This window comes from Pygocentrus nattereri, chromosome 12 (assembly GCF_015220715.1).
Source record: "Pygocentrus nattereri isolate fPygNat1 chromosome 12, fPygNat1.pri, whole genome shotgun sequence".
Lineage (NCBI taxonomy): Eukaryota > Metazoa > Chordata > Actinopteri > Characiformes > Serrasalmidae > Pygocentrus > Pygocentrus nattereri.
The window spans coordinates 32538764-32564626 of NC_051222.1; the positions used below are offsets into that span (position 1 = coordinate 32538764).

Below are 25863 nucleotides of genomic sequence, written 5' to 3' on the forward strand. Positions count from 1 at the left end.
CACATACATCTAATGAAGAGAGAGAACGAGAGACAGAGAGAGAGAGAGAGAGAGAGAGAGAGAGAGAGTGAGCTCTAATTGTAGCTGAGTGATGTGTCCCATAATTAAATGTTTACTGTATTACAGCACAGACAAAACGCATAGAACTGTGCACAACCCCTCCCCATTCTATTCTTTGTTTACATTGTGTGTTTGCACTGAGATGGAGTTGCTTTTAATCTCATTGTACTGTGTATATTGACAATAAAGGCATTCTATTCTAGATCTATGGACAGTTTAAACTAGTTAAAAATACTGCAAGTGCCTGCAGCTCATTCTCAAACCAACAGAACACAAACCCACTCTGACATCATCAGCATCATTTTATTTCCCCAAGTATTGTGACAAAATATTTGCCCCTTCCCAATGTCTTATATTCTTGCATATCACCATCTCTACAGTCTTTTGCATGTTGATCAGCAGGTGGTTGCTGCTTTCTGTACCTTTCTGATGAGTAATGAGTCCGGATTCCCTCTCTGTACTTTCGTTATTTGATTGGCCAGAGTTTTTGTACATGAAATATGAGTGAGCAGAAGAGAAAGATGGATGAAGTGTCAGGTGAGCTGCTACAGAGCTCCAGATATCAGTCAGTCAGTGTTGGGCCTTACAGTGCACTGTACATGTAAGTATAGCTACCTTCCTCTAGATGGCAGCACAAACCAACAGTAGATGATAAATCAACTCTGACATCATCCCCACACAGGCTCCTGGGTGGGCTCACCACTGAGGCTGCTTGATGCTCTCTGAATGTTCAGATATTGAGGTATTAAGTCCTAGTGAGAGGAAATGAAGCTGCGGGTCAGTTGAAGTCACTCACACTGTCTACATACAGGAAAAAGTGAAAAGTGACTGATTACATGGAAAAATGTTCATCATTTCACAGCTCACTCATTAATGTTCCTCAGTTATACAGCAGTTTTTCTAGTTTCTACTATTTTTAATTCAGGTTTAATGAGAATAAATGTGTCTTCTGTACTTAATGAATAAAGAACTGATTCAATAAAAACAAGAAGAATAAATATCAGTGACTGTGAGAAAGTCAGCAAAACTTTAACCACATACAAATTTAGCAGTTTAAACTGTGAAAGCTCCTCCTTTCCTCTGCATTCATTCTCTGAGTTCAGGAGATGACCGTCACTTAATGAAGGTAGGAAACACTGTTAGTGCTTTTGGAATTAATCTCTCATCAAATATCATTATCATATTGTGATCACGCAGGCTGAACTGCTGATCTCACTTGGAATGAAACCACATTGGGAGCCACATCATGTTATGTCCAGTTTGCTATCTTGGATGTAAATATATCTTAGTATATGCTGATGAAATAGTATAGGCTAAAAATAAAAACAAAAATGCAGGCTTAATTTGCTCTGTGTTTCTTGTAAAATGTCTCTGTTTGACTTTTTATGAGGCTGAAGTCGCTTCTCATTCACCAGCTTCTCATTTGAATTGACCCGTTCCACCATAAATGTTGCCTGAGGCACCACATTGTACTGCTGTGGCATTTAAGGTGAAATGGCACAATTTGAACGAGATGGTAGAGAATGAAATACTGACTTTAGCTTTGCAACTTGTTGCAGAGTAAATGTATGAGTGCCTAGAAATGTATGTAAGTCCATTCATCTACAAATTACTGATGTTCATCTTAAATCTTTCTCTTTGCATTTTCCTTATCTGCATTGCTGTGTGACCAGAAGTCTGTATGCCAGTCTTCAGTGGTAAAGGTTGATGAATAAGTAGCTATTCATTGACTACAGCATTTAAGACCATATATTGTGAAAACTGTGTTGGAACTGTGTTTTGTAATGATTTTACAGCAGAGGGTTATGTTATTTTACCTAAAAATCTAGTTCTGCTGTGGAGCCGCAACAGCTCTCTCAACAGCAGTGGAGAGGTTATTCAACTGTGCAGGACTGATTCTCTTTTTATCTTTAAATACTGAAAAACTTCGAACAGTACATCCAACAAACCACACAAACAAACAAAGACCAGTCAACACAGGGTTTAAATACAAACCAGGACAACGAGGGACAGGTGGGAAACAGGTGGAAACAATTAGGGGTGGAGCCATGAAACAAGAGGGCAGGACTGAAAACCAAAACAGAAGCACATGGACAGGACTGGGAGGGGCCAATCTTGACATCACCACTCCTGTTTTTTTGGGTTTTTTTGAATAGTAGTATAAATATACAGAGAATCTGACATTTAAAATAATAAACAGTTTTATTGAATTAAATGAAATTACAACAGTAACAGTAGAGTTGCACAGGACTCTTGTTATGATCGCTTTGGTGATACTGTTGAGCACCTGTCAGGTTTTTTTGTGAGTGCTGGTGGTGGAGAGCAGTTAATCCTGCATTCTCAGTGGATTAGTTTGATAATTCTGTATTTGCTGATATACGATAAGTGAATCAGACTCATTGCAAACCCCACCACCACTGATGTGAGACTTTTGATTCAGAAAGGTTTTATTCACTAATGTAGAGATATAGTTAGCTGACTCAATAACTAATCTGAGCTAAATACGTGCAGTCTTCTTGTACAATGTACAAGTTAACTCAGGAATGTGTTCACATGTACACTGTTCACAAATAAAAAAAATACTCAATAAATATCTTATGTGCTCTTAATTCTTTTTGAAAATATTCTTTTATTAACATTTTTTGTACTACAGTACATTACGTATTCAGGGAGTTTTATTTATAATGTGTTTCGCTTTGTAATACTGTTCTAGATCATTATTAACTCTTAGCTCATTAGCAAATTGTTTCACTTCATAATACTGTTCCTGATCATCATTAATTCCTAGTTCATTAGTAATAAATTTGTCAATGTGTCTCAGCAGAACACTCCATGGTTCTGTATATGGTGGTTGGAGTCGGACTCTGTGGGGTTGCTGCATTTATGGCTGTTGTTTTCTTGTTTGGGTAAGAAAGAGCCTTTGTGTGAGTGTCTATGTCATTTTGATGTAGCAGTTTTTCACGATTCTTCAGTAGCAAAACCTGAAAAACACAGCTGAAGATCTTATTGATAGATTTATTTCCACAATATAATGAAATGTAATACTGAAATGCTAAAATTTATATTATGTTTATTTATTACATAATCAATCATGCTGCTTAAACATTCTCTCTTTTTTAAAAGCAGAAGAGAAAGATGGAGGAAGAAGAAGAGAATGATGGAGGAAGATGGCCACCAGGTGAGCTGTTAAAGCTACTGGAGTGAAGCTGAACTGCAAAGTTTAGTGTTTGTACTGCTGTAACTCCTCTGATTAAACTCCTCAAGGCTGTTTCTTAACTGTGGAGTTGATTTAGTGGGTTATTGCAGAGTAAACACTACACTCTGCAGTGTAGAGTAGCTCCAGCAGCTGGAGTCATTACAGATCTCCACCTGTAGATGGCAGTACTGATCTAAGACGTGTCTGTAGAGAAGCACAGGTGTGGAGTAAGAGTGCTGTCTAAGGTGCTGATTCTGAGCTCTGCAGTTTGGGCTCTACAGCTCAGTCTAAGATTCAGTCTCAGCACCTCCACACAGAGAAACAGGTTCAAACTATTAAACTATTTAACATACCTGCTATAACTTGAGGAAATACTTCAAATATGTCAGGCTGTGGTTACAGGAGGATTTACATATTATCTCTTGTAAATGTAATATTTATAAATCGTTCAGTTGTTTTCATCTGTAGTGTAAATATTCTTGATGTTTATCAGTTATCAACTCAAACTGCTCATGTTCTCTAACTCTCCTCTCTCCAGAACGTTGACCCTAATGTTAAAGACGACACGTACACAGCTCTTGACACTGTGTCCAGGTCCTCTGATGATGTGTACAACACACCTGCAGTAAGTGTCTCTTCAGAAACTCAGTTCAGTCAGACAAAAACAGTGTGAGTGAAAATCTTAACCCCACAGGCTGGAGTTCATTCCTCTAGATGGCAGCACTAACCAGCAGTAGATGACAAACCAGCTCTGACATCATCATCAGTGAGGCCTGTCAGACAGTGTTTTCACATATAGCTAGTTTTAAAAGAACCGAACCGGGTTCTGTTAAAGTGAACCTGGAAGGGAACCAAATGCAAATGAGTTTTCTTACTGGTCCTTTGATCCCCGACCACTTCTTGTTTAGACCACCACTCCATTAGAACTCGGACCCCTTTCACAGAAATCCCTTGTTCTCTGATAAATCCGACCTCTCAGGCGACGAGAAGAACCACCAGAACTGCCTGCTGTTCTTCTATTGGCCGCGCTGAAACGATTGGCTGAAGTGCATCGCGCATAATTGGAAAAATGGCCCGGCGGGTCTGCCGTGGTCCCGTAGCCCAGCTCGAGCCTTTAACAGGGTAAAATCACATGAGCTCTCGCATCTTATCGCTTTACTATGTCAGCTGTGCTGCCTGACTCACATCACTGACAGACTTCATCCTGAGTAGAACCTTTTAAATGACCCTGGTCTGTTTTACCTGCTGAAGTGCTGAAGACTGTGGCTGTGTGTGTGCTGAGCCTCGAGGTCTTCACCATAAAGCAAAGCTAAAGCGGACTGGGGCCGTTTTGTTTTCACAATATACAAATTAATCGAACCACAAAACGAACTACAAATGAACCGATCGGGTCGTTTTTGGGGCCAGTTAGGGGGTCTGAGTTCGTTTGGCCTGCTCACATATGCAGAAGAAACCATGACTCAGCGGCTCTGAGTCCACTTCTGAGTCCACTTCTGATGAAACGGCCCAAGTGTGAAAACGCCCAGATAGAGAGAGAGAGAGAGAGAGTGAGACAGAGAGAGAGAGAGAGAGAGAGAGAGAGAGAGTGTGTGTGTGTGTGAGAGAGAAAGAGTGAGAGAATGTGTGTGTGTGTAAGAGAGAGAGAGAGAATGTGTGTGAGAGAGTGTGTTTGTGTGTGTGTGTGAGAGAGAGAGCGAGAATGTGTGTGTGTGTGAGAGAGAGAGAGCGAGAATGTGTGTGTGTGTGTGTGTGTGTGAGAGAGAGAGAGAGTGTGTGTGTGTGTGTGTGTGTGAGAGAGAGAGAGAGAGAGAGAGAGAGTGAGAGAGAGTGTGAGAGAGTGAGTGATAGAGAGAGAGAGAGAGAGAGAGAGAGAGAGAGAGAGAGGGGGGGGGCTCTGTATCTGAGTGTAACAGTAGCTTTGTTTCTTATTTACCTGTTAGATATTAAAAACAACACACCGGGTCTTTATGTATCTGATGTGTCCATGAAAATAAAACAGGAAGCTGTACTGCAGCTGCTTAACTCACTGAGATATGAAACACAAACCAAATGTTCCCCATGACACTGCTGACACTCTTCAGCACTGAATTATCTTTTCAAGATTTTTAAAATAATTCTTTAATGTTTTAACAAGAAATTATGATTTTTCAATGAAATTTTTAAACCTAATACATTAGTAAAACTTACACCTCACTGACTTTCATAAAACCAAATAATAAAATGACCCACAGTGGGCCTGTGTCATCAGGTGCACTGTGGTGCACCGCTCACCCAAATCCATTAAGAGCCCCCTGTAGACCAGCTGGTGTGGACCCAGTGTGGAGAGACCCACAGTGGGCCTGTGTCAGGTCATCTGTGGACTAGCCCTGTGGTGCACCGCCCACCCAAATCCATTAAGGGCCTGCTGTAGGCCAGCTGGTGTGGGCCCAGTGTGGAGAGACCCACAGTGGACCTGTGTCAGGTCATCTGAGGACTAACCCTGTGGTGCACCGCCCACCCAAATCCATTAAGGGCCCACGGTGGACCAGCTGGTGTGGACCCAGTGTGGAGAGACCCACAGTGGGCCTGTGTCAGGTTATCTGTGGACTAGCCCTGTGGTGCACCGCCCACCCAAATCCATTAAGGGCCCACTGTGGACCAGCTGGTGTGGACCCAGTGTGGAGAGACCCACAGTCGGCCTGTGTCAGGTTATCTGTGGACTAGCCCTGTGGTGCACCGCCCACCCAAATCCATTAAGGGCCCACTGTGGACCAGCTGGTGTGGACCCAGTGTGGAGAGACCCACAGTCGGCCTGTGTCAGGTTATCTGTGGACTAGCCCTGTGGTGCACCGCTCACCCAAATCCATTAAGGGCCCGCAGTGGACCAGCTGGTGTGGACCCAGTGTGGAGAGACCCACAGTGGGCCTGTGTCAGGTCATCTGTCGACTAGCCCTGTGGTGCACCGCCCAACCAAATCCATTAAGGGCTCGCTGTGGACCAGCTGGTGTGGACCCAGTGTGGAGAGACCCACAGTGGGCCTGTGTCAGGTCATCTGTGTGCTGACCCTGTGCTTTACTGCCCAAATAGGAACCCTTCAAGGCCCACTGGGCTTCAGTGATGTGGACCCACTTGGGCTGGTTCACAGTGGCCCAATTCAGGGTTATCTGTTGAGCTTTCACCCAGATTAGCATTAGCACAGTTAAACTATAACCTACAGCGGTGCAGCATTCTGATACTGGCTGGCGCTGACAGCTGAGGTGTTGGAGGCGTGGCTATGCAGATGACCACATACAGAGCCTTATGGTTTGTGTGTCCCCTCCTGAAAAGGCACGACTCGTGTTATTCCATGTTGGGGGTTTTGTGTGTAGAGTTGAAGCCATCATGGTGCAGCATGTGGCCAGTGGTGACCTCGAGCTCAGTGTTCTGTATGTTCCTCTTTCTGTCAGTCTGGTCAGCACACAGCAGTTATTTCAGCAGAACCATGACAACCCTGTGTTTTGTTTGTCTGTGGTGGATTGTGGTTTTAGCACCAGAGACTCTGAGCAGTGTTATCTGATCATGCTAATGAGATGTGTGTGAGAAATGGCCCCCATGCTGAATACAGACCACAAGAACAGTGAGGGTCAAAAGCTGAAGATGTTCTTAACGTCACTGCTGATATTCCTCTGCACTGAAGAACATTTCTCAGATCTTTTGATTGCTTCATCAAGAATCTGTGATTTTTCATTTTAATTCATCAGATGAAGAAACAAGACATCACGATTACATTAAGTGGAGTTTACATGGAACTAATGAAGGAAACCACACACGGTGATTTGACTGCAGTAAGTTTAGCAGAAGCAATGACAGATCCAGTGAAACGAGGAAGAGAACAGGCAGCGTATTTGAGAAAGTCAGCAAAACTTTTTAACCACTTACAGTTTAACAGCTCAAATCTTCAGAGCCCCTCCTGCTCTCTGCAGTCGTTCTTCAGCTTCAGGGAAACGTCGCCTAATGCAGGTTGGAAAGATTCTTATTGTTTGTGAAACAAGTAGAAAGTATTTTATGTATCAAAGTTTAAAGGGGAGAAAAATGAACTGATACATTTGTAATGTTTTGTTATGAGCTGTTTGTCCCTCGTGGTCATTTCTAATGTAAGAGAAGCGCTGAGACACTCTGGTAGCTGAATGGAGGTTTTATTGCATGGCTTTTCAGAAATGACACAAAAGCAGTTCAGTTTTAAATTGTGCTCAGGATGAATATTTAACATTAAACAAGATCAGTTCAGGAAATTGTAAATGTTTTGGAGGTGGAAGTTGATTAAAACCCATTCTGTTTGATTTTGGGCTTAGAAAAGTAACTTCACTGAATAAAAGAAAGCTGGATGTTATACTTTTATACTAGGTTCTGATGGGCCCATACAGGAGTTTCTGATGGGTCCATACTGGAGTTTCTGATGGGCCCATACTGGAAGGGTACTTGTCCTGCTGGCATGACAGTTTCTGTACCAGTCCTAAAAGAACCATAATGCATGGAAGGTTTTCCAGCTTGGATGAAGCTCCCAATCGGCTTCGCCTTCTCTGTGGGTCTTGCTATTTTGCCAGAAAGGAGAGCAGCTGTATGATTTCCATGGTCCTTACTGTGACAGTGCTGGTATGATAGTTCAGTTTGTTGGCTTGGCAATCGAATCTGCAGCAGCTCTTCTATGTTCATCAGCTTCTCTCTCTTCTCAGCTGGAGCAAACGTTTCAGCTTTCTCTTTCAATCTGAGCTGCAACTTCATACCATGTGCTGTACATGATTACACATCTCTGGCACACAACTAGTCTCAAACACCACTGTTTCTCATTTTCATTTCATTTCCTTCATCGTTTGTTTTAGGATGGCTTCATCATTCACTTTTCAGTTCAAGTGCAGGGGATAAAGCTCCAGGTTAACGTCCTCATGGCTATGCCCAAGGCCCTGGTAGACCACGTTAGGGAAAATATCAGTGTCAGGTGTAGCTTTGACAGGAGTAGCTGTCGTTGGATGAACTAGATTAGTAGCTGATGAAGGATTTGCTGGATGTGGCTGTGTGGCTTGTGTGAGGAGCACTAATCACAGTACTATCAGCATTTACATTAACCTGGCCTCCAAGTACATTATGCAGATCAACCCTACCATCTACACCAGCTTTGGAGTAAAAGATGGTACCAATGACATCATTTAACTCTAACAGCTGGGCCATTCCTGCATCCTCAGACTCAACAAAGTCTTACTGTACCTGAAATCTTGGATGTGCTTAAGGCAGCTTTCCTCTTCATCCATCTCAAGCATGGACAGATCCTTCCCTGCCACTGGACTTACACTCTTTGCAAGTTTGAGAAGTTCCGCCATAAGTGTGAGCGGATTATTCCTGATGGTCCAAGCGTTTTCTCTCATTGTCCGCCACCTTTTCCTCTTTCTTAACACTCGGTCCCCAGTCCAGGAGACTATTTCATGCTCTGCTCTGGGTCTTCCTGTTTGTGTATAACACAGCCTTTGCTTTTCATTCCGTGTTCAGAGTAGCAAGAAAGAGTCTCACCATTGTGGTTGTCAGATGCAGCCAGATGGTGAGATTATGCTGACGTCCCGGTCAAAACAACCAAACATCTGTCAATTGCAAGCCATGTGGCATCAAGGGACTAGTAATTCCTTTAATTAGTTGAATATTGACAAACATTATATAAAGATTTACAGCTACCAGTGACCATTTATCAAGTTCACCAATCTCACATCACAACCAGAAAAATGCAGTGTATAATACAGCTTTGTAGTAAAAAGTCTATAGTCATTAAAGTTTACTGAGCGATTCCTGGTAGCTGAGCATGTAACTGACTCTATTCTAACATTAATTCATCCTTTGGCTTGGTTGATATGGGCTCGTTGCACAACACGGCACTATAAATAGTGAATGCATAACACTACCTACTGGTGTCTCAGCTGGTAAAACACACTGACTTTCTACACATCAAAGATCAACGTCTGCCAGAGATCAAAATCAGTGATTTCCTATCATTCAGAGATTATCATCAGCACCATGAGTAAGAGACCAGGGTCTCAGAACGTATGTGGCAATTTAAATACATCATTACAAAGAAAAGCTGTTGGGTCCTTGCTGTGCAGTAAAATCAACATTAAATGTAACTCATATTATAGCTTTCCCACACACAATGCCTGAAACATTACCAGCATGCATTATTGCAAATATTCAGGCTTTGGGTCAAACCTACAGCCTTTAAATGCCTTAATCTCACTGGGATCTGTAGTCACATCTACCTCAAACATCCCGTTGCACAGGCTGTGACTTCCTGTTTGAACATTAAACAGCTCCTTCACTTCTCAGTCATGCAGAACATAAACTCCTGCCACATTTTTCCTTCGCAAAGCTGGAAAACTTCGCCATAAAAACAAATAATCCCAGAGGAGTTCTGCTTTACCGTCAGTGCTGCATCACTTCTACACAGCAGCAACACAGGTGCATTAACGATGGGCAGGTTTAGCCACTTAAGCAGTTTGTCTTAGAATTACATACAAAACACACTTCCATGACTTTAAAGTATTCACAAGATTAAAATGTCTGTCAGGAGAGTGATTTCTGTAAATGACTGTAGTAGCATCATCAGTGAAGGTGTATATGGTGACAAAATACTGCTGGTCTGAATGACACATGACTCTTCCTTTTCCTGCTGATGAGGATGTGATTGATGTGATACACATCACTGATTGTGCTCTTTGGCAAATCCCATGCAGAAAATCCACGCCAGGGATGGGGGAGTAGCAAAGTAGCACGCTACTTTTTGTAGTTAGCTATAAATAGCTGTAGCGGCTACAATTTCTTGTGTAGCTAAAGTGAAAATGTTCACTACAATTTCGTAACAGGGTCCAGTCATATGAACCACAAAGCGTGGCTGTTCACTGGGCTGGTGGCGACTGTGCAATCCTGGCTGAGACAGTTGCTTCAGTTTGAGCAAACGGGCACAAGTGCACCCCACACACTGATCACACTTAACTAGGCTTAACTCAGGGGTTAGAACCAAAATGTCAAGATTTTTTGTCCTTTCAACAAAAATCAAAGTACCATGGGAGGAACGAGATTTTCTGTCCGTTTTACCGTCTTGGCTGCAAGTATGTCTCAGTATGTGCTTATGTTGTAGTACAGGCTGAAAATATGAACCCAAACTCAGACGTACTTTACTCAGCTTTAACTTTAGCTGTAGCTGCTTTTATCACTTCTCAGGAGCCTTCTGTTAGATTTTTAAGGAGGTTGAAGCCACTTCTCATCCTCCAGTTTCTCTTTCGAATTGTAAGTCCTGCATTTAAGGTGGAGCGGGAGAATTTGAATGAGAAGCAGGAGAACGAGAAGCTGACTTAAATTTCACGTGTTGCTGCAGATTAAACAGATCAGCAAACCAGAGTGATTCATTAATGTAAATAAGTCAGTTCATCTCCAAATCATCAATGTTTCTTCTCTCACTTTGCTGTGTTGTTATCTGTGTTGCTATGGTGACCAGCAGTCTGCACTGATCTTCAGGGTTAAAGGGTGAATTAGCAGTTCCACATTAACTCCAGCATTTAAGGCCATTTATCGTTAAACTGCGTTAGAACTGCGTGTTATAATGATTTTACAGTAAAGGAGGATTATTATGTTATTTTACCTAGAAATCTAGTTCTACTGTGGAGCGATTATTCAGGCCTGATTCTCACTCCAAGAGTCACTGATGAGGATTCTGAAGTTAAAGTGTTGCTGAAGTTTAATAAAGACTGTGAATGTCAGTTCATACACCGATCAGACACAATATTAGGACCACCTCCTTGTTTCTACACTCACTGTCCAGCTTATCAGCTCCACTTACTGTATAGCTGCACTTTGTAGTTCTACAGTTACAGACTGTAGTCCATCTGTTTCCTGATACTCTGTTACCCTGTTCTTCAGTGGTCAGGACCCCCATGGACCCTCACAGAGCAGGTACTATTTGGGTGGTGGATCATTCTCAGCACTGCAATAACACTGACAAGGTGGTGTGTTAGTGTGTGTTGTGCTGGTCTGAGTGGATCAGACACAGCAGTGCTGCTGGAGTGTTTAAACACTGTGTCCACTCTCTGTCCACTCTATCAGACACTCCTACCTTGTCAGCCCACCTTGTAGATGTAAAGTCAGAGGCAACAGCTCATCTGCTGCTGCACAGTTTGTGTTGGTCATCCTCTAGTCCTTCATTAGTGGCCCAGGACGCTGTTGGCTGCATATTTTTGGTTGGTGGACTATTCTCAGTCCAGCAGTGACACTGAGGTGTTTAAAAACTCCAGCAGCACTGCTGTGTCTGATCCACTCAGACCAGCACAACAGACCACCACCACATCAGTGTAACTGCAGTGCTGAGAATGACCCACCACCCAAATAGTACCTGCTCTGTGAGGGTCCATGGAGGTCCTGACCGCTGAAGAACAGGGTAACAGAGTATCAGAGAAACAGATGGACTACAGTCTGTAACTGTAGAGCTACAAAGTGCAGCTATACAGTAAGTGGAGCTGAAAGACGGAGGTGGTCAGAACGTTATGATCAGCGTATCTTGCTGAAAGGTTTTATTTCTACAGTTGACAGAGCTTTGAACAAAATTCCCTGGTTTGTCAGTTGTTTTTGTTGGGTTTTGTTAGGAAAGATCTGGAATGATTGACTTTGCCTTCAGTCCTAATTGTTGTTTTTGTGCAGCTGATTATTCAAACTCAGCTGAAATGAACCGTCTTAGAAATGAGCTGAAGTGGAGACTTTATGCAGCATTTTTACTGACTGAGACCCAAACAGTGAGAATTTACACATTTCTGTGTTTTGTGTTGCAGGAGTTGTTGCTCAGGATGGATGGGATGTGTATTACTACAAATCTACATCTATCTGTGCTCTAAAGGGGTCTACAGTGACCATGAGGTGCATTTACACATATCCAAGAGGTCTCACTGTCCTAAAAGCTTTCTGGACCAAACAGTGGGGTCGAGGTTCAGAGGCTCCTGATCTGTCAGATGATCCAGAGTACAGAGGCAGAGTTCAGTATATCGGAAATAAAAAACACGACTGCACTCTCAGACTGAGGGATGTGAGAGAAACTGATCAAAGTAAATACTACTTCAGATTTGTAACAGACCAACCTGGAGGAAAGTATCATGGTGCAGTTGGAGTTGATCTTTCAGTCACAGGTAATATCCATCAGCAGAAATAAGACACTGGACTTCATTCACTGGTGGTCAGCAGGGATATTTAACTAACACTGAAAGTCCAATTACTTCAAATTTCTTGTTTGCATTTCAATCAAATGATTAGAAGTCCAGACAACTAATAAAATAAGACCCATCAATATATATTCTGTTATGACCCCGCATTGGGCCTATAGCACTGTGGGGTCAGTAACATGGAGGAACAGATAAAAGACTTCATGATATTATTTAATAAAAACCAACAACAATAAAAATGCTGTGCTGCATTATCCAGATATCCAGTACCACACTGGAAGAATCAGACTGTGGACAAAACCTCAAAAAACAGTAAATAGAATTGATGTAAAGTCATCTACATGAATACATGTAACTGGATAAAATGCAACACAGGACCTCAAGAGAAGCTGCGCTGGTTCATGATAATGAGCGTAAAATAAAACCAGTTTGAATAAATGTTAGTCAGCTTTACTGCAGAATTTTGTGAAAGTGCTGAAATACTTGGCGCCCCTGCTGTACAGGATTCCTCCAACAGTTCTGAAATACATTACATCAGTTCTTCAAATCACACCTGAGAAATCACTGCTTAGAACTAGAGAAACACAATTTATACAGCAGTCACGGTCAGAGTCTGATCTCACTGATCAGATAATCCTTTATTAGACCCACAACAGGGGAAATTCACACTGCTAATGTGCTAATGTGTAATAACAGTTAATCTCCCTCAGATCACTGTAGATGTATATGTTATGTCCAGTGGTCAAATCTGAGCTGCTGCCAGCTTCATGATTTAGATTTACCCAGCTGACTCAGCGAGTGTGAGTCTCAACAGTGTGAGTTTGTTTTCTCTGGTTCTCAGATCTCCAGGTGGAGGTTCCTGAGAGAGTGATAGAGGGAGATAAAGTCACTCTCACATGTAAAACCACCTTCAGTCTGACAGTCAGACCAAAATTCACCTGGTACAGAAATGGACATCCTTTATCCTCTAATACTGACCAGCTCCACCTGCAGCCGGTCAGCAGGGAGGATGCAGGCAGGTATCGCTGTGCTGTACTGGGTCTTCGCTCTCCTGAGGTCACTCTTAATGTGAAATGTAAGTCCAGATTCATTCATTCAGTCTCAGAACACAAACTAAGCTGAGGCTTCGTGCTGAACTGTCTGTGATGAAGCTCAGCCCAGCAGCTGATCTCTTTAGACAGTAATATATCACTGAGTACCTGCAGTAAATATCCATTAGGATGGCACTGTAATATCTGTACAGACAGAACTCACACACTTTAACTGTGAAACCATAGTTAATAATCTCAGTCCTGCAGATTCTGTTCACTGAATGTTTTCATGTTTTCCTGCTCTAACACTCCTGAGCTCATGAAGGACTTTGGGATTAGCTAAAGTTTTGCTGTAAGAGCATGAAAACCTCTCTACTCTCCTCCTGATGCTTCCTATGTTATGTACTAGTCTGTATATACACTGCTCAAAAAAATAAAGGGAACACTTAAACAACACAATATAACTCCAAGTAAATCAAACTTCTGTGAAATCAAACTGTCCACTTAGGAAGCAAGAATGATTGACATTCAATTTCACAGCTGTTGTGTAAATGGAACAGACAACAGGTGGAAATTATTGGCAATTAGCAAGACACACTCAGTAAAGGAGTGGTTCTGCATGTGGGGGCCACAGACCACTCAGTACCTTTCTGCTTTCTGGCTGATGTTTTGGTCACTATTGAATGTTGGTGGTGCTTTCATACTCGTGGTAGTGTAACAGAATAATAAATAACTTTATTTTAAGTAGACTTATTTTAATAGAATTCGCCAAAATTTGTTCTAAAAAGGAAATACAACAGAATATATGGTTCTATGAGTAAACAGCGACACACGCTGGTTGGAGGGAGTATTGCGTATCCTATAAAGCAGCCCCTACCGTGTCCGGCTCAGTTCGGTTCTGCCACTGAAGGGATGTGGTAGGTTCAGACGTCTCCTCCTCTCTGTTTAAGTACTATGAGTTTTACTGTTGTGCTTTCAGGAAAAGAATTGGTGCGTTGAAGTAACACATTGTGTACATTTTAGTTTCTGTCCGTGTTGCTTTGTTGCATTGTAGGAGAAAGTCGCTAAGCACGACTTGTAACCGCTTTTCAGTCACAGCTAGTTACGCTAGCTCTGTACGCCATGTGGTCTGAATGCTATAAACTGATGCGATTCCTTTGGTGACTCAGCTGTAAGATTGGAGAAGTACGATACTGACTAGCTGCTGAATTCCCTCTGACTACACTCACAGGTATGCACATTGTATTTTCTTTAGTTTCATGTAATATTTCAAGTTGTATTGTGTTCTTTTGTTTTTACTGTTTTTGTTGTACAATCAAATGAGCTGAGCTGTTTGATACTAAAAAAAAGCTGAGTCAATGTTGTAAAGATGTATATTGCAATTGCTGTAAGTTGGGTTCGGTCCTGCCACTGAAGGGACGTGCTGTAAGATTGGAAAAGTACGATACTGACTAGCTGCTGAATTCCCTCTGACTACACTCAAACAGGCTCCAGCAGATGAATTCCAGTAAAAGCTCAGAACCAACTTGTCGTGAAGCGTGATTTACTGAAGGACCTGCAACCAGGGGGTTACAAGGGGTTCGTGTCCCGAAGGTTACAAGGGGGCCACGAATCAGGAAGTTACAGTAGCGTGAGACGGAATCTACAACCCACACAAGTGGCTCAGGTAGCACAGCTCATCCAGGATGGCACATCAATGTGAGCTGTGGCAAGAAGGTTTGCTGTGTCTGTCAGCATAGTGTCCAGAGGCTGGAGGCGCTACCAGGAGACGTGGAGGAGGCCGTAGGAGGACAACAACCCAGCAGTAGGACCGCTACCTCCGCCTTTGTGCAAAGAGGCACAGGAGGAGCACTGCCACAGCCCTGCAAAATGACCTACAGCAGGCCAGAAATGTGCATGTGTCTGCACAAACGGTTAGAAACCGACTCCATGAGGATGGTATGAGGGCCCGACGTCCACAGATGGGGGTTGTGCTCACAGCCAAACACTGTGCAGGATGCTTGGCATTTGCCAGAGAACACCAGGATTGGCAAATTCGCCACTGGCGCCCTGTGCTCTTCACAAATGAAAGCAGGTTCACACTGAGCACATGTGACAGACATGACAGAGTCTGGAGACGCCGTGGAGAGCGATCTGCTGCCTGCAACATCCTTCAGCATGACCGGTTTGGCAGTGGGTCAGTAATGGTGTGGGGTGGCATTTCTTTGGAGGGCCGCACAGCCCTACATGTGCTCGCCAGAGGTAGCCTGACTGCCATTAGGTACCGAGATGAGATCCTCAGACCCCTTGTGAGACCATATGCTGGTGCGGTTGACCCTGGGTTTCTCCTAATGCAGGACCATGCTAGACGTCATGTGGCTGGAGTGTGTCAGCAGTTCCTGCAAGATGAAGGCCTTGAAGCTATGGACTGGCCCACCCGTTCCCCAGACCTGAATCCGATTGAGCACATCTGGGACATCATGTCTCGCTCCATCCACCAACGCCATGTTGCACCACAGACTGTCCAGGAGTTTGCGGATGCTTTGGTCCAGGTCTGGGAGGAGATTCCTCAGGAAACCATCCGCCACCTCATCAGGAGCATGTCCAGGCATTGTAAGGAGGTCATACAGGCACGTGGAGGCCACACACAATACTGAGCCTCATTTTGACTTGTTTTAAGGACATCACATCAAAGTTGGATCAGCCTGTCATGTGTTTTTCCACTTTAATTTTGTGTGTGACTCCAAATCCAGGCCTCCATTGGTTAATAAATTTGATTTCCATTGATTTTTGTGTGATTTTGTTGTCAGCACATTCAACTTTGTACAGAACAAAGTATTTAATGAGAATATCATTCATTCAGATCTAGGATGTTTTAAATGAGTGTTCCCTTTATTTTTTTGAGCAGTGTATAATGCAGTAATAATAGTTTATATTTCAGTTTTAATCTCATCTGAGCACATGAAGGACTTTGGGATTAGCTAAAGTTTTGCTGTATATATAATGAAGGAGATCAGCTCTGTGGACAGTGGAGAATACAAGTGCAGGTCCAGTAATGAACATGGAGAGAAACTCTCTGAAGCTCTAACTCAATGTTTTGTGTGAGTAAATCCTCCTCAATCAAATAAAACCATTGTTTAAATTATCGTTAATCAGCTTTACTGCAGAATTTTGTGAAAGTGCTGAAATACTTGGCGCCCCCTGCTGTACAGGATTCCTCCAACAGTTCTGAAATACATTACATCAGTTCTTCAAATCACACCTGAGAAATCACTGCTTAGAACTGGAGAACCACAATTTATAAAGCCTTTCAGAGTCAGAGTCTGATCTCACTGATCAGATAATCCTTTATTAGACCCACAACAGGGGAAATTCACACTGCTAATGTGCTAATGTGTAATAACGGTTAATCTCCCTCAGATCACTGTAGGTTTATATGTTATGTCCAGTGGTCAAATCTGAGCTGCTGCCAGCTTCATGATTTAGATTTACCCAGCTGACTCAGCGAGTGTGAGTCTCCACAGTGTGAGTTTGTTTTCTCTGGTTCTCAGATCTCCAGGTGGAGGTTCCTGAGAGAGTGATAGAGGGAGATAAAGTCACTCTCACATGTAAAACCAGCTTCAGACTGTCTTACAGACCAACATTCACCTGGTACAGAAATGGACGTTATTCATCCTCCAATACTGACCAGCTCCACCTGCAGCCGGTCAGCAGGGAGGATGCAAGCAGGTATCGCTGTGCTGTACTGGGTCTTCGCTCTCCTGTGGTCACTCTTAATGTGAGATGTAAGTCCAGATTCATTCATTCAGTCTCAGAACACAAACTAAGCTGAGGCTTCGTGCTGAACTGTGATGAAGCTCAGCCCAGGGCTGGACTGGTAATCTGGCGTACCGGCCATTTTCCCGGTGGGCCGACAGTCCTCAGGGGCGATGCTGTTGGATATTTTTTTTCTTCCCTTTTTTTTAAGAGACCGGCCCACAATTTAGAGGGGGCGGCTCATTGGCCCATCTTCAATATAGACAGTGGACTGAACCAATCAGTATATAGGACGAAAGCGGCCCCACCCTCTCTCTGCGTGGTCCACTGTAACTCCCGCTACGTTCAGTGTTGAGCGCGTATGTTAGGAGAGGCAGCATGGAGAAACAGAAGCGGCAGAACGGGGGAGCGGAGAAGTTACGTGCAAAGAAATTGAAGAGTCTCACTGTAGATGCTGCAAAATGTGTAAAAATCACAGACGTGTTCGCTGCTGTAGCCACCACGTTCTCTAGGTGAAGACAGCAGCAGCAGCAGACAAGGAGAGCAGCAGCCAAAGATGCAGGCTTTTGAAAGGGAAGCCGAGGGACAGACTGAGCAGGGAAGCGTAGTACGTAAGCAGGTAGTAACGTTAGGATAACACAGGGACTTTGAGGTGATGGAGGTAACGTTAGCTCTGTTACATGAGAATGATGAGCAATGGCGATTGATTAGTATCAGTATGTAGTGGTATTGCATACTTCCCAAAATCTGGCACGAAACAGCTCCTTTCATGGAACCCTCTTTTTTCTCATAGGAAGCCTTTGTCTCTCAGGTTTTGTTGACTGTTCGTTTTCACAAAGTAAGCAATATAAGTGTGAAAATGTATTTAGTTGTAGTTATTTTTCATTTCTGTTACTTACTTTTTTTAAGTTGCCATGATTAAAGAGATATTTGGTATTCAGTGTTTTGGATATTGACATGGTAAGAATATTATTTGTGATTGTGATATAATGATGCTAAGACTGAATCCAATGACTTTGACCAATAATTTTTTAATTAATTTTGTTTTTTTCCATGTCGCACTTCTCTGTAACCCCACATACATAAATTGCAAGTCGGTTGTGCTCTGCTAATTATGAGGGGCCCGTCTAAACCAAAAATGCCAGGGCCGATTTTTTGTCCCAGTCCAGCCCTGGCTCAGCCCAGCAGCTGATGTCTTTAGACAGTAATATATCACTGAGTACCCGCAGTAAATATCCATTAGGATGGCACTGTAATATCTGTACAGACAAAACTCACACACTTTAACTGTGACACTATAGTTAATAATCTCAGTCCTGCAGATTCTGTTCACTGAATGTTTTCATGTTTTCCTGCTCTAACACTCCTGAGCTCATGAAGGACTTTGGGATTAGCTAAAGTTTAGCTGTAAGAGCATGAAAACCTCTCTACTCTCTTCCTGATGCTTCCTATGTTATGTGTTAGTCTGTATATATAATGCAGTAATAATAGTTTATATTTCAGTTTTAAACTGAGTAAAAGATCCAGACGTGCACATCAGACAGTCATGAGTCAGATCTGAGTCAGTTACTTGGATCACCAGAGCACTTTGTTCAGTGTTTTACTTTAATTAAGGAGGCTTTAGTAAAGACCATCACCTACCTTAACTGTGTAAGTCTGATTGAACTCATGAAGTCATTAGTTTTTTATTGATCCTTAAAGAACTAAGAAACATTTGGGAAAGTTTAATTCAGAGTCTTTGGTAAAACTGATCTAAAAGCTGGAAGAACAGTGATCTTCATACGCTGAACTGAATGATGTGCATCTGTAATAAAACATATAAAACATATTTCTACACTACATTTATAGTTTGACTAATTAAACAGAAAAGCACCTCCATAAAGTGTGACGTGTCTTTCTACCTGTAGATGGTTCAAAGAGCATCTCAGTGTCTCCTCTGGTGAAATTGTGGAGGGCAGGTCAGTGACTCTGACCTGCAGCAGTGATGCAAACTCACCTGTGCAGAACTACACCTGGTTTAAAGGAACATCAAGAGTAGGAAAAGGAGAAACTTACACAATGAAGGAGATCAGCTCTGTGGACAGTGGAGAATACAAGTGCAGGTCCAGTAATGAACATGGAGAGAAACTCTCTGAAGCTCTAACTCTGAATGTTTTGTGTGAGTTTGTGTTTATTTGTTCCAGTTGTTCATTATTTTGTAGAAATTCTCTTTTATAAACATTTACTGTCAACGTCATGACTACATCATGCAGTTCTTCTGTGACTTCTAGATCCTCCAAAGAGCGTCTCAGTGTCCATCAGTCCCACTGGTGTAATAGTGGAAGGCAGGTCACTGACTCTGACCTGCAGCAGTGATGCAAATCCACCTGTGCAGAACTACACCTGGTTTAAAGAAGGGGGAAGCTCACCTGTAGGATCTGGACACAGTTACAGGGCTCCACAGAGAGGATCCTACTACTGTGAGGCTCAGAATGAACACAGATCTCAGAAATCAGCTGCAGTGACTATAAAAGGTGTTATTGATGGAAAACACAGCCTGAATAACATTTAATAACATTCATAATAATTAGCATCACTTTAAACTTTAACACTCATCTGCACACAGGGGTCTGGAATTCAGCTCTATATGCAGTTATTGGAGTCACAGCTGGATGTGGATGTTTATCTGTTATCATTGCTGTATTTTGTGTAAGGTAAGTAAACAAATCTTCACACAGAGCTAAAAATATGAACATTAATGTAGATTATTAGACCTTATTTTAAAGTTTTTAATCATTGGAACCAGGATTTTTAATGTATCTGAAAACAATTATGTGGTAATTTATGAACAATATTATTGTTAATATTCAAATGATTACTTTCTATACTGTTACTTTTCAGGAGAAAGAGAAGAGGCAGTTCAGCTGATGATAAAAACCAGACACAGGCAAGTCAGTTACTACACAAGAACATGTTCAGCAGTTTGAGATTTAGTGACATCTTTCCTTTTGTTTTAGCTCTGGGTAAAATGTGTGGTTGAATTCTAGGCTTCATAACATCTGAACAGTTTAAGCTACAGACATGATACACATATCAGACCATTCAGCAGACCAGGTCCAAACTAGTGAGCATGACAGCATCAATGAGCAATTTGCTGCAGAAGATCACCCACAATCCTGATATTATTGCTCTGCTTTCAACCTTCATATTCCAACAAAGGGTTAAAACAGTGACATGACTCACACATCAGACCACTCATCAGACTCTCCCTCACCATCCAGAGTGATTTCATCCACCTGTGTCCTTCCATCAGCCAGCAGTCCAGCTCTAAATTCACCTAAACCCACTCGCTACTGTTACATCTCTGCTTTTAGCTTCATGTTATAAACAAAGGGTTAAATATAGCGAGATGATTCACATCAGAACACTCAGAGGAACCCGCCATCACCAGCCAGAGTGAGAGAAACCAGCTCGAACAGCCCCCACAGCTCCCACAACCCAGAAATACAGCACAAACACACAGCCAGATCACTGTAAAACTGCTATTAGCTCTGATTCAGCCTTCATATGACAACTTCTACTTCTTTCGGCTGCTCCCTTTAGGGGTCGCCACAGCGGATCATCTGCCTCCATCTTGCCCTATCCATTGCCTCCTCTACTTTTACACCAACCATCTCCATGTCCACCTTCACTACATCCATAAACCTTCTCTGAGGTCCACCTCTTCTCCTTCTACCCGGCATCTCCATCTGCAACATTCTTTGACCAATATATCCACTATTCCTCCTGAACACATGTCCAAACCATCTCAACCTGGCCTCTCTGGCTTTATCTCCAAACTGCTCCACCTTCACTGTCCCTGTGATCTGATCATTTCTAATCTTGTCCATTCTTGTCACTCCCAACTAAAATCTCAGCATCTTTATCTCCGCCACCTCCAGCTCAGCCTCCTGTCTTTTAGACAGAGCCACAGTCTCCAAACCATACATCATAGCAGGACGCACTGCTGTCTTGTAAACCTTCCCTTTCACTCTTGCTGCTATCCTTCTGTCACACATCAGCCCTCACACCCGTCTCCACCCACTCCATCCTGCCTGCACCGTCTTCTTCGCCTCTTTTCTACACTGTCCATTGCCCTGGATGGTTGATCCAAGATATTTGAAGTCATCCACCTTTACGACCTCTACTCCTTGCATCTTCACCTTTCCACCTGCCTCCCTCTCATTCACACACATGTATTCCGTCTTATCTCTACTGACCTTCATTCCTCTCCTCTCCAGTGCAAACCTCCACCTCTCCAGATTCTCTTCCACCTGCTCTCTACTCTCACCACAGATTACAATGTCATCTGCAAACATCATGGTCCATGGAGCCTCCTGCCTGACCTCATCTGTCAACCTGTCCATCACCATTGCAAGCAAGAAGGGGCTCAAAGCTGATCCCTGATGTAACCCTACCTTCACCTTGAAACCATTTGTCACTCCAACTGCATACCTCACCACTGTGTCACTATCCTCATACATGTCCTGCACCACCCTAACATACTTTTCAGCTACACCTGACTTCCTCATACAGTACCACAGTTCCTGTCTTGGCACCCTATCATATGCCTTCTCTAGATCCACAAAGCCACAATGTAGCTCCTTCTGACCTTCTCTGTACTTCTCTACCAACACTCTCAATGCAAAAATTGCATCTGTGGTACTCTTTCTGGGCATGAAACCAAACTGCTGCTCACTGATCTGAACCTCTCGCCTTAGCCTTGGTTCAACAACTCTTTCCTATACCTTCATGGTGTGGCTCATCAACTTTATACCTCTGTAGTTACTGCAGCTCTGCATATCACCCTTGTTCTTAAAAATGGGGACCAATACACTGTTTCTCCACTCATCAGGCATCCTCTCACTCGCCAAGATTTTGTTAAACAACCTGGTTAAAAAGTCCACTGCCTTCTCTCCTAAACATCTCCATACCTCCACAGGTATGTGATCTGGACCAACTGCCTTTCCATTCTTCATCCTTTTTAAAGCTGCCCTCACTTCCACCTCACTAATTCTCTGCACTTCCTGATCCACTATCTCTCCCCGTGTTGTCCTCCTCTCTCGTTTTCCTCATTCATTAGTTCTTCAAAGTACTCCTTCTATCTACTCAACACTCTCTGTTCACTCACTAGTACATTTCCCTCTCTATCCTTTAGCAGCCTAACCTGCTGTACATCCTTTCCAGCTCTATCTCTCTGTTTAGCCAAAGGATACAAGTCCTTTACTCCTTCTTTACAGTCCAGCCTCTCATCCAGCTCATCATAGGCCTGAGCCTTTGCCACTATTCTTTTCTCTATGCAACTAGCCTCACAATACTCCTGTATTCTGTACTCCTGTAATACTCCGGCAGCTAAGAAAAAGTGGGATAACCAGAGAGATGAAGAATACTTCCTTCATCTCTCTGGTTATCCCACTTTTTCTTAGCTGCCTTCTTCTTCTGAATACTCTCCTGGACTTCCTCATTCCACCACCAACTTTCCTTGTCCAACACCCAACACATTAACCACACCCAACAGGTAGCTCTTCACTGCCCCAAGGGCCTGTTGCAATTTTTTCCTGAACTGCCTTCAACCATCCTGCTCCTTCAGCTTCCACCATCTAATCTTTGGCTCTGTCTTCACTCTCTTCCTCTTCTTTGTTTCTAATCTCATTCTACAGACAACCACCCTGTGCTGCCTTGCTACACTTTCCCCTGGCACCACTTTACAATCTTCAATCTCCTTTAGGTGGCATCTCCTGCTAAGGATATAATCCACCTGGTGCACCTCCCTCCACTCTTGTATGTCACCCTGTGTTCTTCCCTCTTCTGAAAATACATGTTCACCACAGCCATTTCCATTCTCTTTGCAAAACCTACAACCATCTGACCTTCCGCATTTCTATCTTTCACACCATACATACCCAGCACCTCTTCATCCTCTCTGTTCCCTTCACCAACATGTGCATTGAAGTCTGCACCAATCACCAATCTCTCCTCTCTAGGGACACCATCTACCACTTCATCCATCTTACTCCAAAATTCCTCTTTCTCCTCTAACTGCCAACCAACCTGTGGTGCATATGAACTGACCACATTCAAAATTACACCACCAACCTCCAACTTCAGGCTTGTGATCCTGTCTGACACTCTCTTTACATCCAGAATACTTTTCACAAGCTGTTCCTTTAGGATTATCCCTACTCCATTTCTCTTCCTCTCCACACCATGATAGAACAGTTTGAATGCCCCTCCAATGTTCCTTCATATAACAACAAAAGACTTCAAACATCACAGTTCAGCAGGACTTACTTCAAACATCACAGCTCAGCAGGACTTACCCTGTGGGTTCAGAGTGACTTTGTGAAGTTTCAGTGAAGATCCAGTCAGTGATCTATTTGAGAAAACTACCGTTCAGATCTTCAGATACTTCCATTTAAATGACCAATTTAAAGTAGGCAGTAATCAGAATAGAATTCCTGATAATCAGAAATTTACAGATAAATACAACCACATATACCACCACAGCACACTTAAACATGGCATAGAAACATGACTACAAATGCTGGCCAGATGCTTCATGCCTGTGTCAGTGCTGAGAGTGTAGGGGTTGAGGACGGAGAAACACCACAGAAGAATTTCCTTAATCTTGTGTGTGGACCTTACATATGAATAAAATCTATGATCTGTTCTTGATGTTTATCAGTGAGAACCCAAACTGCTCATGTTCTCCAACTCTCCTCTCTGCAGAACGTTGACCCTAATGCTAAGGAGAACACATACACACCTCTTGACCCCGTGTCCAGGTCCTCTGATGATGTGTACAACACACTTGCAGTAACTGTCTCTTTAGTGGGCTATTGCAGAGTAAACACTACACTCTGCAGTATAGAGGAGCTCCAGCAGCTGGAGTCATTACAGATCTCCATATGTAGATGGCAGTACTGAAGTAAGACGTGTCTATAGAGAAGCACAGGTGTGGAGTAAGAGTGCTGTCTAAGGTGCTGATTCTGAGCTCTGCAGTTTGGGCTCTACAGCTCAGTCTGAGATTCAGTCTCAGAACCTCCACACGGAGAAACACTAACACTTCAAGAACTACAGACCAAAAATCATTCAAATGTTTGTCTGTAGTGTAAATGTTCTTGATGTTTACCAGTGAGAACTCACACTTCTCCTGTTCTCGAACTCTCCTCTGTCCAGAACGTTGACCCTAATGCTCAGTGCTCTCCTGAGTACGACACTCTAGCAGTGAGTGAATCCACTTGTACTGATGAGTGTTTTGTAGCTGCTGGAACTGATAGACTTTAAGCTACAGTAGCGTCTCCACTTTGGAGGCTCCTTCACACCTTCATCATGTGTGGAGTTCTGATCAGATCTGACAGATCTGATTTCTTTGCTCTTCCGATGTCATCGTTTATCTTTGGATCACTGGATAACAGTTTTTATTATTATTATTTTTTTTTTTATTATTATAATATTTTTCCCCAATTATTTTTGGTCATATCCAATAGCCACTAGTTAGAACTCCCCCAGTAACATGATACCACCAGCACTAGGAGTGTGAAAGCTTAAACAGGCTTCCTCTGCGACCTGTGAAGAGCCACCGTATCTTTATGAACTGCCACTGATGCATCATTAGACAGCTGAACGTGCTCGGAGGAACAGCTAACAAATGCCTGTGCTGACTAGCATCACACAGGGGGGAGATATGGGGCCCACCCAGGGAGAGCGAGGCCAGTTGTGCTCTCTTGGACTCCCAGCCACAGATGACTGTAGCATCACCAAGGATTGAACTCATGATCTCCTGATGATGGGGGCAACACTTAGACAGTTGCACTTGAAAACCTGCCTTACTATAATAATAATAATAATAATAATAATAATAACAACATTTGAAACTGGGTCAGCTTGATAATGTATATGTATGTTTGTGTCTGTTTTTTTCTTTCAGACTGTCAGAAACAAACTCTGAAACCGTCACCATGGAAACCACCCAAACTGAAGTGAACCACCCATCGAAATCAGATGAGCTAGAGAGAGATAGAGAGAGAGATAGAGAGAGAGAGAGAGAGAGATAGAGAGGGAGAGACAGAGAGAGATAGAGAGAGAGAGAGAGAGAGAGAGAGAGAGATAGGGAGAGAGAGATAGAGAGGGAGAGATAGAGAGAGAGAGATAGAGAGAGGTTTTATATCTTATTTTCTTGTATTTAATTTTTTCCCACTCATAATCTTTGTGTGGGCTGTTTTTTTATGACTATGCATTCAAAATCCCCGAAAGGTGAAGAAAAAAATCTGTAAACATTTTTTTCATATTATAGACGAAACACAGTGATCTGCAGCATATTAGCGCTAGAAAGTACACAGATACAGTCATGTGCGAAAGTTTGAAGCCTCCCAGTCAAATGACACGTTTAACTGATTATCGGTTATTTACCCCTGCTGGGGCGGTTATTTACCCCTGCTGGGGGCGGTTATTTACCCCTGCTGGGGCAGTTATTTACCGCTGCTGGGGGCGGTTATTTACCCCTGCTGGGGCGGTTGTTTACCCCTGCTGGGGGCGGTTGTTTACCCCTGCTGGAGCGGTTATTTACCCCTGCTGGGGCGGTTATTTACCGCTGGTGAGGCGGTTATTTACCCCTGCTGGGGGC

The 25863-nt window shown here is 43.0% G+C and overlaps 1 protein-coding gene across 1 annotated transcript; it reads left to right on the forward strand.

The window, feature by feature from the left end:
* The first annotated feature begins 3217 nt into the window (after window positions 1-3217).
* On the forward strand, window positions 3218-25282 carry LOC119261557 (B-cell receptor CD22-like). Its single transcript, XM_037543287.1, has 15 exons — window positions 3218-3238; window positions 3795-3881; window positions 5687-5825; window positions 5994-6282; window positions 12035-12420; window positions 13295-13528; window positions 17015-17248; window positions 17569-17731; window positions 18849-18869; window positions 19127-19377; window positions 19490-19732; window positions 19825-19912; window positions 20100-20145; window positions 23967-24053; window positions 25168-25282. The coding sequence occupies exons 1-15, from the start codon at window positions 3218-3220 to the stop codon at window positions 25186-25188; spliced, it is 2310 nt and encodes a 769-aa protein (XP_037399184.1). The 3' UTR covers window positions 25189-25282.
* The last annotated feature ends 581 nt before the right edge of the window (window positions 25283-25863 follow it).